Source organism: Otolemur garnettii, unplaced genomic scaffold, assembly GCF_000181295.1.
Source record: "Otolemur garnettii isolate 467f Iridium unplaced genomic scaffold, OtoGar3 scaffold00018, whole genome shotgun sequence".
Taxonomy (NCBI): Eukaryota; Metazoa; Chordata; class Mammalia; order Primates; family Galagidae; genus Otolemur; species Otolemur garnettii.
Genome location: NW_003852413.1, coordinates 25391229 through 25406729, shown reverse-complemented (window position 1 = coordinate 25406729; position 15501 = coordinate 25391229). Strand labels below are relative to the sequence as shown.

At 53.0% G+C, this 15501-nt stretch overlaps 1 protein-coding gene across 1 annotated transcript in view; it reads right to left on the bottom strand.

Annotated features, from left to right (window-relative positions):
• Nucleotides 1-5454: 5454 nt before the first annotated feature.
• Nucleotides 5455-15501, bottom strand: part of SRCIN1 (SRC kinase signaling inhibitor 1) — a 41728-nt gene continuing 31681 nt past the window's right edge. Inside the window, exons 17-18 of the mRNA XM_023511184.1 lie at nucleotides 12326-12472; nucleotides 5455-5589 (exon numbers count right to left, since the gene is read on the bottom strand). Of these exons, the coding sequence (XP_023366952.1) occupies nucleotides 5455-5589; nucleotides 12326-12472 (282 nt within the window). The remainder of the gene's footprint in view (nucleotides 5590-12325; nucleotides 12473-15501) is intronic.

Below are 15501 nucleotides of genomic sequence, written 5' to 3'. Positions count from 1 at the left end.
AAAAAAAAAAAAAAAAAAAGGCAAAAACTGTATTAAATTTGTAATATTCAAGTCACGTTTGACTTCCACAATTACGAGACGTGCTCAACATTACTTGCATTCATCTTTTTTATCAATCTATATTATTATAATTTTAATGCAGGGTTTTTTCTTTCTTAAAATGTGTATATGTGTTTTGGGCACCTTCTGTGTATCTTTTTTACTCAATAAAGTACAAAAGGGTTCAGCGCCCATAGCTCAGAGGATAGGGCACTGGCCACATGCACCAGGGCTGATGGGTTTGAACTCATCCGGAACTGCTAAACAAACAAAAAAATAGCCGGGTGTTGTGGCGGGCACCTGTAGTCCCAGCTACTTGGAAGGCTGAGGCAAGAGAATTGCTTAAGCCCAAGAGTTACAGATTGCTGTGAGCTGTGACACCACGGTACTCGACTGAGGGTGACATAGTGAGACTCTATCTCAAAAAAAAAAAAGTAAAAAAGAAAATTCCAGCAACCTCTGTGGTCTAAAACACACTCTGTCCATTGGGGTTTGATATGTTTCATAGAGAACATATCTTTGGGGAACCTCCACATCTATTAGGGCTAAAGTAAAAGAAATGGGGTTTTTCCCTCCATTGTGGTGTGGGCATATAGAGGCAATGTAATTGTCACCTTGAACTAAAGCAGAGAGTCTACGGATATGGAGTGAAGATTTCTGGGGTGATGACGAGGGTAGGCATGGGGCCTCCCACCAGGTGCGTCATTCTGAGTGGCACCAATCAGTCAGCGTCAGCAAGCTTCAATGGAGCCTGTTATCAGATAAGGGGCACAGAGGCCACCAGTTAAGGCCCCCACCTTGTGGATAGCTCAGTCATCCCATGAGCTCAGGGACCTCTTAAGCCAGTTAAAGATCAAAGAGAGTGGGGGCACCCCGAAGATAATGCACCCAGGGATGCAGGGAAGATGGAAATGTTGTGGCCCCAGAACCCTGACATTATGTTATGGGATAGAAATGACAGTGCTGTGGGAGGTACAAGAGATTCAGGTCTCAGCTAAGCAGAAGAACACCTAGAAGGGCAGCCTCAAGGGCCTGTAGAACATTCTGCAGCAGTGGGAGAGTCTTCAGAATTCCAGGAAAACCCCCCAAACCCACTCAGGATGTGTGGCTCACTCAGTGGAGCACTGTGTTCAGTAAGTACCATTTCCTTGAGTGGGTGTAAGTATCTAAGCACTGAGATGTAAAGTGTTTCATGCTGTTTCTGAGGGGAACAGGAAGCATTGGGGAGAGGGACCATAAGAAGGAGAGGAAGCCAGTCCAGGGATTGTAAAGGCTTTATTACCAGAGAAAAGAGAGAAAAAGAACAGAGTGGAGTCTGACCAGGAGCCAGCTCAGCTCTCACACAGTTTCAAGAGGCTTTTATTATCCCTCATTGGTAGAGTTGAATATGGCAACTCCAGGAATGTGGGTTCCTGGAGGGAGTCATCCCTTCTCCAGAGGGACTAATTTTTGCACTCAGGGCAAATGTAGGAGTTGCCCCCTTAATTGGCCCCCACCTAGGGCCAGAGTAAAAGTTATTGTTCCTGGTATTTCCCAGGAACATTGGCCTTGCAGCATTCCGGGGAGTGGGAAGGAGGTTTGCTGTGATCATACAGTTGGGTTTCTGGCTTGCTCCTTCCCACCAGCTGTCTCCCAAAATGGCTACACTCCTGTCAGGGTCATGAGGATTTCTTTCCCACAGTTTCCATTATACAAGTTTGAAAGCTACTGCTCTAGAAAAGATAGGAGGACTCCATGGAGGATTATTCTACCCAAAGGGCAGGGGGCTGAGACCTGTCACAAGGAACTGCCTAGAAATAATTAGCATCTACTTGGTTTGGGGGAGAAAACATTGACTTTGGGGTAGGCAGGATTCAAATTTATTAGTTTGTGACTTATAATTAGCATGACTCTGGGCAAGATGCCCAATGTCTCTGAGCCTCTTTGTCACTTGCAGGTGTAAGCAGTGTCCATGGCTATCTCATGGAAGGTCATGAGGATTAGACAGGTCATCCCTTGGCATGCCAAGCTGAGAGCTGGCATGTGAAGAGTCCGTGGTGTTCCTGTTCAGTGCTATTGGTTCCCTTGGGTGCTCAGGGGCAGCACCAGCCACAGGAGCCTGTTTTACCCTCTTCTTTGTATCCTGCCCATTGCAGGGTTAGGGCCATGGGCTTTCAGGGGTTTCCCACCCTTGGCCCCATCCATCCCAGCACTGTCCAGGCCCTCAAGTGTGAAGCTGAGAAATAATGAGACAGCAGCCTACAGGAAGGCAATCAGGAGAGGAAAAAGAAACAAGTTTTATTAAAGCCCCAAACACTTGGCTAGAAAAACCAAAAAGGAGAGAGCAGGGAGGTGGGGAGAAGAAAAAAGGACATTAAAAAAGAGAGACAGAGAAAACACAGCAACCCTTTTCCATTTAGAAATTGTCAAGTTACACCAACAGAGGTCACAGAATATCCACAGAAGCCATCACTGCTACACCAACACGGGCCCTACAGGGTGGACGGGGCAGGTGTGGAGCCAGGGCTCGCCCAGGGGGCCCACCTGGGACCCCACTCGGAGCCTCGGGCCTGAGGCTCCTGGGGAAACAGCATATTGTGGAAGGGGTGGGAGAGAAACCCCCCATGCGAGTAACACAGCACAGTGGGTAGGGGCTGGGGGACCAGGTACAGGGGTCCCTTAGTTTGCTCTTGGTCAAGCACACACTGATGGACAGAGCAGCGAGGCGCATGCAGCTGGGGGCACTGGCGTGCGGCGGGCTGTGAGAGGGCCAGTGGGGATGGGGGCTCAGGAGGGGAGCCGGAGCGAGTGGTGCAGGGATGATGGAACACACACGTGCACGCTCGCACTCACACACATAGGCACACACACACCCTGGGTCTGCGCCAGCACATGCATGGACTCACTTCCCCCTGCCCCTGCAGACACAGGTCATTCATACTTGCATGTACACACCTCTGTCCACACACACGTGGCCACCGCACTAAGAAGTCTCTTGAAGCCAGGCACGTCTGCACACACATCACCTTGTTCTCACATGCAAAGCTCCTCTCACTCGAACATGCAGGTAGGCACATGCTGATACCCACAGTGTGCACGCCTGCCCCCACATGACAGGCCATGCCTGTGGACGAGTGTCCCAGGCATCTGCACACATGGCTGGGTGGGCTTGTGCCTACACACACGTGCACACACACACGCGAACACACACACAGGCACACGGTTCCATGCAGATGCCTCCCAGCCCACAAATGCGCAGGAACCAAAGTGGAAGAAAGAGGCAAATCCCACTGGACTCTACTTGGGTGAGGGGCGGGGCATGCGACTCCCTCCATCTGCCCCTTCCTGGGTGGACATTGCCCCCTCACCCCTCCTCCCACAAAGGGACATTCAACTCAGGACAATGACAGTGGGGCACACGTTCCGGTCACAGGGTGGAGGGTAAGAGGTGGGGGTGAGCAGAGTAGCAAGCAAAGAGGCATGGAGTGGAGGGAGGAGGGGGCACCACTCCCCCCTCCCCTCCCAAGTCAGGGGTCTCTGTACAGCCAAATCAACCCAACCGTTCACTGGACCACAGAAGCCAGGCCGATGTGCCCATCCCCCAGCCCCCCTCCCCTGCCAAAACAGCGGCAAGGGAGAGAGTGCTGTGGTTTTCTTTTTTTTCTTTTTTAAATATTTATATATATTTATATTACGTATATTATATATATATAATATGTAAATATATTTTTAAAACAATATAAAATGTTAAGACACTTCACTTAAATGTAAAGAGTTGCCTGCAATTAAAAGTAATTGCATCATTTATGAGGTCCTTTTTTTTGTTGTTTCTTATTTTTCCAGGGTTTTTTTTTTTTCTGGAGGGATTTTTTTTTTTCCTCTTCTTTTGTTATTTTTCAAAAAGGCTTGCTTGCCTTGGTACAAAAATGATCCAAAGCTAGAAAACAAGGATGAACCAACAGAAGCCAGAACAAAAAAGAAATGAAGAGACACAACCCAGTTTCCCTCCCTCCCCAAGCCTTCAGCAGCCGCCCCCCTTTCTGTGCTTACTGGGGGGGACTAATTCCAATTCCCCTCCCTGTGCTTACACCACTTTGTGCTCCAAATGGGGATCCTCTGCCTGGGGATCCCCACTCCATCCTCCTTCTCCTCCACTCTCACAATCTCCCTCTGGCCCCTCCCTGTGCCCTCTGGGGGGCCAGGAGTGACAACCAAATTTGGTCTCTCTCCTCCTCTCGAGGACCCAGCCAACTTCCCATAGCCTCTGCGGGGGAAGCAGGGCACCTACGGGCCACAAGACTGGCTGGTCAGGCCTCGGGGACCTTCAGCTATCTTACCAGGGTCACCAGATCCCCATTTAAAACCACATCTCACCCTTCCCTGAAAACCCTCAAGTCCTAAAGAGGGTGGTTGAAGGTCAAGTCACCTGCGGGGCCAGAGCTGTCTTCCTCTGCCCCCATCCAACCCTCCCTACACTCCCCATTCCCTAATAATCAAACCCTTACCCACCTCCAGGCCTCAAAACCTAATTTCTGGGCCCTTCATTCTTACCCACCCCACCCCCATTAAATAAGTTAATGTCATTTAAAGTGCTAAATTAGGAAACTAAAAGTACCAAATGCCCCTTCCAGGGCTGCCCTCTCCCCAGGCAGTGTCCCCAGTGTCAAGCCATCTGTACAACACACCCCCCACAGCCAATAGTCCAAATGGCCTCCTTCCACTCCCCATGGGACAGTGAGGCCAGCTGCTGCCAAGGGACAGAGACTCCAGGCCTCACCCCACCCTGAGGCCTCTCAGACCCTGGCTTCTGTTTCCAGCCCGTCCATCTAGATTCCAGGCCCACTGGGGTATGAGTGGAAGGGAGCAGAGCAGCAGCAGAGGTCAGTCTTGTGTGAGGTTGGACAGGGAGTGGGGTGTCTCCAGGACCCCATCTCCCAGTGTTGCATTCTCGGGCCTGATGTTGGGGTTGGTCCAATGTCCATGCATTCCTCCAGGAGGTGCCGAGGGAGGGGAGAGGCTTTCTGCTGCTCCAGGTCTCCGTGGCTCAGAGTTTGTTCAGAGTATTCTTGGGAAGTAGGGGTGGGGGGGAGGGGAAGGTGCAGGATGGACTTGGGAGGAAGAGTGGTGAAAGAGAAAAGGGAGAGATGTGACAGGTGGTGGGCCCATGAGAGGCCTTCTGGGAACAGGAAACCGAGGGGAAATGGTGTGTTTGGTTTTTAGTTTTACTGTTTAAAAAAAGATAATTTAAAGTGAATCATTTAAAAAACCAAAAACACCAACAGAGGATGGGTGTAGGGAGCTGAGGAGGGCCACCCCCTCCTCTGAAAGGCAAACCCCTCAGGAGGTCTGGAGAGCAGGGTGGGGGTGGGTGGAGATGAAGGGAAGAGAAAGAAATGGCAGATGGGGGGAGGCAGGGGTGGAGATGTGAGGGGGCTTCTAGAAGGAGATGGAAGAATTCCTTGCCCCAAAGGAAGTCAATACAGGGATAGAGGTTCTGGAAGCCGAGGGCTTTTCTGAGACAGGGCTCGAGGTCTCATTTGACCCGCTCATCTCTTTAGATGGTTTAGTGGCCTGGAACAAAAACAGGGGTCAGGGGTCAGAGAGAGGAAGGGAGCGCCTTCATGCTGGCCCCCAGTTGACGTTTTAAAAAATGGAAACCTCTACAAATCCAAGAGGAAATTAACTGCATGAGGAAGAAACCAGGCGGGGCCTCTGGAGAGAGGGGTCCTCTGAATGGGGAGGGCTACATAGGGGCAGAAAGGAGGTGTGGGGAGGGCCTGGGAAACTGGAAGTGGGGGCCAGGCCCATAGTTACTGACAGGAGAGAGAGAAGGTGGCAGAGAGAGACCAGAGCAGCACAGAAAACAAGAGTCCGTGCCCAGGACAGGCAGACAGGGATATGGGGCAGGGGAAAGGGAGGGAGGGGAAGAAGAAGAAGTTAAAGGTTAGCTATAGGCAGGGGTGCATGGGGTGGGGGTGTCTTAGTCCCATCTGGTCAATAAAGCCGTCCTTTCTGGCCCCAGTGCTGTGGCAACAGAGGAAGGAGCTGGTCCTCCCTGGGGAGCATTTCAAGAAACCCCAACCTGGGAGTGTGTGTAGAAGGTGCTCACTATACCTCCTGCCCAGCACAGGAAACCCCACTGCACCCACACAAGTCTTCCTCCAGCTCCGAGTTAGCAATGGGGAGGCCACTCCCTGATGACAAGTCCTATACTTGCTGGTCAGCTCTGGCAGATTAGCCCCTCACCCTCCTCCCCACCTCCAGCAGACTGCCTCTGTTGGTCTTGGAGACGTCCAAGACCTCCAGACAGCCTCTGGAGCTGTAGTCTCCAAAGTGTGGAGCTACCTGCATCATCTCAAGGAGGCAACATGTAGCAGGCACTGAAAATCCAGATTCCTGGGCCCCCTCTGGAATCACCTCTGGTGCAGCTCAGTACTGTGCAGGCGGCTCAGGCGGTTCCGCTGGACACTCACTTTTGAGATCCACTGGGTCAGTGGGTGCTACACAGATTAGGTTTCTCCCTGTGATTGTATTCACTGTCCTTCTGGCCTTGCTCAGCTCCTGGTTTGAGAACTGACCAGTCTTGATAAAAAGACCCAAAGGCCAAAGCAGAACACAGTGTCCTGTGGGACACTGCCAGAGACTGATCTGAGATCAGGTCTGCAGGGTCACCCATTTCCCACCTATCTTCTTGCCCGGTCATGGGGAGGCTCTGGCAGGTGCAGAGGAAAGCTAGTGTCTAAGTGAGCCCCACCTCTAGGTCTGGCCGGCTCAGAACTCGCCCTCGTGGTCATCACCATTGCTTCTTCCAAGGCACACCAGTGGCTGGTTCAGATTCACCTGGGTTTTGCTCACCACACTGTAGTCTGCTTTCTCTATTTCCTCTTTATGAAAATCAAGGTAGGCAGTCCTCATTTGGACTCTCTAACCCCTCTCCCCTTCCTGAGGCTGCACATCCTTTACTCAACAGGCCTCTAGGACCACAGCCATGGGTCATTGGAGTCCCATAGCCCTGTGCATGAGTCAGGTCTGGCGCCTGCCCTCACAGGTCTCCCAGGACCTGAGCCCGGAGGCAAACTCCCTTAGAGGTAACCAAGGGCTCTCTTACCACTTGTCACTTATTTTGGGCTCAGTCCCTCCCTTCCCCCACACTAGCCTTTCCCATTTAAAGTCCTTTCCCCCAAAGCCAGATGGAAGGGCAGCCCAGAGAATTCTCTCTGGTGTCTCTTAACATCTCACCATGTCCCCAAGCAAGGTGTCCATTCCTTCCTGGCTGTCTTCTTTGTTCTGAGCAGATCTTTCTAGTTAAAAGCTTTTTCTGTTCCTCCCCATTAGCATTTTTTGAGAGCCCCCGTCTATTCCAAGCTTTGGTCTTTGGAACCTACCTTCTGGCTGGTGCCACCCCCTGACTTCTGTATTCATGCAGTGATATGTCCTTACCTGGGTAAGCTACCCCTTCTCTCTCCCAGAGCCAGTGCCACCCCTTTGACACCCAACTTTACAATTTCTGACACTTCTTCATGGGGACCACTGACAGCACTTGCTTTATAAAGTCCTCTTGGACCATTGTCCCTCCCAGGAGACTCTGCATGATTCCAAATCCACTCTCTGGAAGGTGAGGGAGCTCAGCCAGCTGTGCCCAGCGACCCCCTCCTGTGCTGCTCTCAGGCGACACAGTTGCTCTCTCTGAAGGATCCTGTCACTTCCATTTCCCCGACCAGTCCTCCCACCTTGGTCTCAATTATATCCAGAGAAGCAGAACCTAGTCACCTTTGTGGCAAGGTGGAAACCTTAGAGAAGTTCAGCTTTCAGCTAGGGGAGATGTAGGATCCTCATCCCGGTCCTGTGGGCTGAACCCCACTCAACCTTCCTCTCGACTGTGGATAGAGTCTACCACTTGCTCTCTGCACCCAGCACGCCGCCCCATCCCCCTGCACTCCACTCTGACGCATACATTTCCCTACAGGCGTGGGTTCTTTCATGGAATAAATCCTGCCTGGATTAGGTGTTGGACTGTCAGGAGAAGCTGGGCTTTCCCCCTAGTCCAAGGTGGGGACAGGGCTGGTGAGGAACATGATAAATCTATGGCAATTGGAGTAATTCCTTTCTCTTTGCCAGTGACTGATTTAGGAATAGGCAATGAGAAGACAGGGGAGGCCTATTGGGGGTTTCTAGGAAAGATTATTCTGCTTCTAAAAAGAGTCGTGTGCCCAGGACCTCTGCAGTGAAGTCAGCCCTGTAGGGGAGGGCAGCTGGATGATGATCAGACCAGCAATGCATAAGGAACTTGGGTCCTGATGTCCTTGAGCTGCTGAATTCCCCAATTTGAGAATCTCTCTGCTTCCAGACTCCTTGTTTGGTTAGCTAATACCTTTCTCTATTGGTTAAGCCATTTTTAATTGTTACTTACAGCTAAACGCATTCTAGATACACTGAGGCCCAGCGTCACTCCCCTATTGCTCTATTCAAACCCCCTCCCTTTTTTTTTTTTTAAGGTATTGTCTTTTAGCATTCCTGTTAGGAGTGTGATCTCACCAAGGCTTGGTGACACCCATAATGTTATGCTCCCCGGCAAAGCAACAGAACCCAGCATGAAGACAGGAGAATTTACATTGGGCAGATCTGGGTTGAAATCTGAGTTCTGCTACTTTTTAACCATGTGTCCCCAAGGAGACATCTCTCTGGGCCTTCATGTCCTCATCTGCAGTGATAACCGCTCCTACCGCAACAGGTGCGCATGAGGTGATGCCAAGAGTGAGGTGTGGTGCCTGATACTCAGTATGCATGCACTGAATGGTAGCCATTATTATGATTATTATTTTAACCTCTCAGGTTTGCTTTGTCTATTTCCATCCAATCAGTGGCAAACTCATTCAGTCATTCACTCACCCAAACAAATATTCACTGAGTGCCTGAATATGCCAAACACTATTCTAGGTGCTGTGGGATGCCACTGTGATAACACAGATTAATTTTAAGATACGAAGTTGTGGCTTGGCACCTGTGGCTCAAGTGGCTAAGGCGCCAGCCACATACACCTAAGGTGATGGGTTCGAATCTAGCCCAGGCCCGCCAAACGACAATGATGGCAGCAACTGAAAAAAAATAGCCAGGCGTTGTGGTGGGTGCCTGTGGTCCCAGCAACTTGGGAGGCAGAGGCAGGAGACTGGCTTAAGCCCAGCAGTTGGAGGTTGCTGTGAGCTATGCAACGGCACTCTACCCAGGGGGACAGCTTGAGGCTCTGTCTCAAAAAAAAAAAAAGATACGAAGTTGTAAGGATTAAGGAAGACAGATTAGCATGGTACCTAATAGCCTGAGAAGACAGAGGACTTTGACCAAGGCCACCGACTAAGCTGGATGGAGCTGTTCTGGCCCAAGTGACTCAGGCAGCTGGAGCATATGGTGGGCATGGGCTGGAAGGAAGGGGAGGAAGACCAGAAGGAGGGAGAGAGCTGGAGCAAGGCAGAGGGGGAGGGGCTGGAGGGGAGCAGAGTTAAAGGGGAGGGGGGTTGGTAGGGAATAGGGTTGGAGGGGAAAGGGCTGCTGAGCTGAAGGGCCCAGGCAGCACCAGAAGGGATTCAGGCTTTTCTGCAGGTCTTGGAAAATAGGGTAGAGGTGACAGAATCCCAGGGAGACCTCAGAAAACCGTGCAAGTACATAGTGAGACACAGATGGTTCCCCCCACTTCTTTATACTTTACTTTTAAAAATTTCCACAAGAAACATACGCTACTTTATCAGGAAGAAGGAATATTTTTAAGAAAGGCTACTGGAGCAGTGGGAGTGAGAGAAGCATAGCTAGGGTGGAGCAGGACGGAAAGAGAGCACAGCTTGTGTCTGCTCTGGAAGAGGTTAAGGGGGAAGGGGCTGGGGATTGTGTGACCCCTCCCCGAGGGACAGCAGCTGGGGCAGCGGAGGCTAGGTGGGGAGGAGGCATCATGTCTAGACACAGCAGTGCAAGGTGCCTGGGGACATCTGGGGGAGGAGTGTGTAGGCGGCTAGAGCTCAGAACAGAGACCTGGGTGGCGACAGAGACTGAGTGATGCCCAAGAAGGGGAGGGTGACTTCTGAGGAGAGAAGGGGCAGAGAAGAGAAGAGGTGGGAGAGGAACCAGGAGGGCAGGGACAGGGTTGATGAGAGGATGCCAGGACTGGGGGATCTACACAGCCCCATGAATGTGGGACGGTCTACACAGTGTGCGCTGTGAAGAGGGGGACAGAGTAGGGGAGAGCCCATCTGAAGGCCACTAGAGCCCAGCGGGAAGTGGAGGGAGGGCCAGAGCAGGCTGAGGAACAAACTATGGCTGGCTCTGGTGAGCCGGGGGTGGGGGAGTGGGGGGGGTGGGGGGTGGGTTTGGGGGGAGATAGTTGAGGGAGGGGCCTGCGGGGGAGGCTGAAACACCTTGTGGATCCAGGAGGGGCAGCAGTGTGGACTGAAACCCATTCTCCCACTTGCCAGCTATGTGACTTTGTGTAAAGCCTGTCTCACAGCCTCTCACACAGGGACAATAAGGACCTACCTCCTTGTGACTAGAATGGCTAGTGCGAGATGAGATCATGTATGTGCCTGGCAAAAGCAAACACCCTTTAAGTGGCAGCTGCTCTTCTGGGCACCGAGGAGGCAGGACAAGGGGAACTCAGCCACAGTGGTGGCAGGAAAAAGAGCTAGGGGTGGCATTTTCAGGGTATCTAGGGACCATAAAGAGGAAGGTGTGGAGCTAGTAAGAAGCTGAGGGGAGACCTGGAGGGCCAGTCTGCAATAGATTCTCCTGGGAGCTGGCTAGCAGGGCCCTGTGTGCCCAGGACTGTCATAGTGCCATTCGGTAGGAAGGACTTTAGGATACCTGGGTCCTATTCCTGACTCTGAGGCCACCTTGCTGTGCACCTTTGGGAAGTCCCTTTCCTTCTCTGAGCTGTCCCCTCATCTGTCAAGCTGATGACTGGTCTCATCAATCTCTAGCCTCTTGCCTCTGACCTTAGAACTTTCTTTAGGTAGGAGCATCTGGACATACCACAGTCACCACCGTCCTTTCCATCTAGACTGGCTGTAGCATATAGGAGCTGCTCAGAAATACTTGCGAACCAAATGAGCACACTAAAGGTCTCTCACGTCTAGGCCCAGGGACCCCCTGTACCCTCTGACTGGGCCACAGGGGCAGGCCAGAGATGGGGCAGCATCACCCACAGGTGAAGTATGTCTACTCTGTGTGCCACCCAAGCCCACTGATAAGTCTAAAAGAGGCTGTAGTGCCCCTGCAACTCTTACCACACCCCTCCCCCTCCTGGGGGCTTTTTTTTTTTTTCCCCTGGCCAGGGCTGGGTTTGAACCTGCCACCTCCAGCATATGGGGCCCACGCCTTACTCCTTTGAGCCACAGGCACTGCCCAAGGGCTTTTTTTTAAAAATTTTTTTTTTGAGACAGACTCTCATTATGTCATCCTCAATAGAGTGCTGTTGAGTCACAGCTCACAGCAACCTCAAACTCTTCGGCTTAAGCAATTCTCTTGCGTCAGCCTCCCAAGTAGATGAGACTACAGGCACCCACTACAATGTCTGGCTATTTTTTTGCTGCCATTGTCATTGTTGGCTAGCTGGCCCAGGCTGGGCTCAAACCCACCAGCCTTAGTGCATGTGGCTGGCACCATCACCACTGTGCTATAGGCGCTGAACCGTCCTGGGGTCTTTAATACCTCTTCCTGTCCCCACCCCATCCACCTTACAAAGATCAGAGGTAAACCCACTGCAACTCCAACACAAGCCTGAAAAGCAGGTGCAAAACTTGTTTCTCTCTCAGCTGGGGGCTGGCCCAACAGCTAAGAGGGAGACTGAGATAAGAGTGGGAGCCCCAAAGAGTAGGGGAGGCCCAAGAACAGGGAGAAGGAAGCAGATGAGAGGAACGGAATGGTAGGAAGATGAAAGACACAAAGTACCCCCTTCTACACTCCAGAACAGGCTGGGCCTCAGAAGGGACCCACACATGGGGAGGGGGGTGGGCAGTAGAGTCTGCTTGCCCTCCCCTAGGAGCCAGGGATGTGCAGCTGGGGACAGGGTCTTCCCTGCCCCGACAAAGGGTGCTCTTGAGAAGTAAGGGGCATGGTTGAGAACTCATGTTCTAAACCAGATGTGAAGCACTGGGATTGGGAAGAGGAGGAGGACAGTGGTTCGGGATGGGTAGAGTAATCCTGGTAGGGCCTCTCAGGGCAGCTGGCAGGGAGGCTGGCCCTAGGGATAGTGGCAGGAGACACCCAGTACACAGCAGGAGCTCAGCGCACAGCACTGAGGGGGCCGCCCCCCCATCCCCACCCTCACCTGCTGCTGGGCCTGGATCCTCATGTATTCTGCCCTCTGCTTGCCGTGTTTGCTTTTGTCGGGGCTGCCAGCCTGGCCCTGGGCTGCCTTCAGCCGAGATGCTCCCGGAGTCACCACCTTCATGGGTGGCACACTGCCACTGCCACTCTGCAGGAAGAGAAACAGGGTTGGCATTGGAGGGCTCTGTGAGGGGGTGGAGTTATACAGAAACCCTAGGCACTGGGCGGGGTCTCTGGAGCTGGGACCTCTTCTGTGGGGCTCTTTGAGACTTGGAGACCCTCCCTGCTCGACGTCCTACTCCTGGCCCCAGACCCCTGTCTGAGCCCAGGTCTAAGGCCTCCTTGCAGGAGAGGAGCAGGGCCACCACCCAGGTCCCAGGTCCCCTGAGTGAGAACTCTTTGGTGGTTTCTCTGAGCAGCTCAGAGGTAGCTGATGGCTTCCTGGGGGAGCTGCTTACAAAGTGAGGATCACCAGCAATACCCCACTCCTGGCAAAGGACACCATCCTGGATCTGGGTCACATGGCTGAGGTTTGGGGCTGAGGGCTTCTCTACAATGACAGATATAGCAGATTGGCAGCCCCAGGTCACATCTTCCTCTTAATAGGAGGTTGGAAATAGAGTTATGGTAGAGATGGGAAAGCCTAGACCCCTTGAACCATCCCAGGTGTCGGGTCTGAACAGAGGGGTGCTGGGCACCCCGAGGCGCGAGCAGAGAAATAACAGAGACAGCAAGAGTCAGAGACAGGAGAAGGGGAGGGGAACGTGGTGGGTGGAGGGGAGAACTTTATTTGCTGGTTTACAGATACAGAGCAGGAGGGGAGAGAATCTGGTTGTTGCCAAGGTCGGAGGGGCTGATCCCTGGGTAGGCCAGCTTCCCAGCCTCCCCTGGGCTCTGCCTGTAAACCCTTGCCTGGCACCAGGCTCTCAAGAGAGTAGCAGGAGCTAAGAGAAGACCAGTGTGGCCAGGCGCCCCTGCCACTCCCCACTCCCCACTCCCTCTAGCCCTGAAGACAGAGAGTCTGGAACATGAAGACAGAGGGGCAGGACAGGGGAGGAGACAGCCACCTGGGGGTTGGGGGCTGGGGGTGAGGGGCCATCTGGGGACTCAGCAGTGGGGGCCACGCCCATCTCGCTGAGGGTGGCTTCCAGCTCCCAGAGCGTCTCCTCCAGACTGTCCATCCATGGGGTGGCACTGTCTTGCATTGTGCGGCTTGGGCTAGTGGTAGGCTGGTTCCACTGTTCCCAGCTGCAGGTCTGGGCATCACATCCAGAGTCCTTGGGGGTCTTCTCTGGGTAGGTCTCAGCAGCAGAAATCTTCTGAGTCTCATCTAGGCCTGCTTCCTGAGAACAGGGGACCCTGGTTCCTCCATCTTTGGTGTTGCAGCCTCCACACCCCAGTCTCTTGAGAGATGTCCCTTCCTTTTCAAGCATCAAGCTGCTCCCAGGCCAGGGAGTCTTGGCCACTACCCCTGGCAGGGCCTGCGGGCCATCCCAGCCCCTCCCACTGCCAGCCAGGGTCCGGGGTCTTGGGGTGGGAGCTGTCCTTGGACCCGGCTCCTCCAGCCTGGCCTCTGGCAGGGAGGGAGAGCTAGGGGCACACTCTGTCAAGATGATCCGTGGAACGCAGAAAGCCCTGGGACCTGTCACAACCTGGAAGGAGAAGGAAGATGAGGAAGAGTGGGATCCCTACAAACCAAACTGAGCTGGATGGGGGGCTTAGAGTTAACTGAACCTATCCCTTCCTTTCATAGGTGGGGAAACTGAGGTAGGGGGGCCTGACTGAGGTTACCCAGTAAGGCAAAACTGAGACTAGATCTCAGGTCACTTTCCACCATACCCCATAGCTTCTTACTTTCTAAGAAAGATGCCAATTTACAAAAGCACGGATACATGTCTATTTCACATTGCCCATATTAAACTTAAGGAGCAGGTCTCCAGGGTACTCCCATAATTTTGCCCATTTGTATGATGAAGCCACACTAACATGGGCTTTGTGGAGAATTAAGTAAGCTCACATGTGCACATTGGAAGTGTGCTGTGAACAGTGGCTATGTGAAATGAATGACCCAGACCTCTAGCCCCGTGTGGGGAGAGACCTGCCAGCCTCTGTCCTCTTGAGGGTGGGGCTGTCATTTCATCTCAAGCTAGAGACCCCTGGTTCCTTTGCCACTTTGTGAGCTCCCCCCAGGGCTTCACTGCAGAAGGGGCAGGACTCAGACTTTTTCAAGGTCTTCTGCTGCACACACACTAGGGCAGCGCCTCCTTGGGCACCTGCTTCCGTGTGAGCGATCCTGGCCTTGGCCTCAGTGGGAGCACAAAGAGAGGCCCCAAGTGCCCCCGCCCCCTGATTTGAAGGGCTCCTGTTCTAATTCTGAGCACCATTTGTATGCCAGGTGCTGTCACATCTGTCCTCACTTTAATGCCTATTGTGACCCATGAAATGGTTCTTGCTCTCATTACCACACTCCTCAAATGAGGAAGGTTATGTGATTTGCCCAAGGTCACCAACCCACAGTTAGTGGCAGAGCCAGGATTTGAACTCAGATGGTCTGACTCCAAGTCCAGAGCTCTTTCCACTAGAAGGAGCCATGGGGAGGTGGGAGGGGGTAGCAGAGACTCCAACCACCCCCTCTTGGTGACCCACCCAGCTTTGTCACCTGCTTACCTGGGAGCAGGGGATGTAGACGGGGAAGGCAGAGAGGGTGACCTCACACTTGCCCAGCTCCACTGCCCGATGGCGCCATAGGATGTAGAGGGTCAGACAGACTCATAAGGCCAGGGGAGGGTCCTTGCCCATTGGGCCCCCTCAGGATTGGCTCCCAGAACTAGCAAGGAGCAGGTGTGGGGGGCAGAGGGCAAAGTACAGAAGGCACAGTGACCTGGGGCTGCCGCACCCACACTTCTCATCTTAGATGGCTTTGCGGACTGCTCTGTGCCCATCTCCTGCCCAGCAGATAGCACTGTTCACCTGGCTGATGCCTATCTGCTCCCTCCACCAAGAAAACAAAGCACTAACAGGCCACCAGCCAGGCCAGACATCAGGTTATGGCCAGCATGGGGCCCACTGTGGGCCAGAAGAACCAGACAGGAAAGGTGAGAGTGTGTGTGCAGGGGAGGCTGTCCCTCCACAGAGCAGAGGGTTCTCCTAGCCCAACCTGACTGGGCAGAGGGAGAG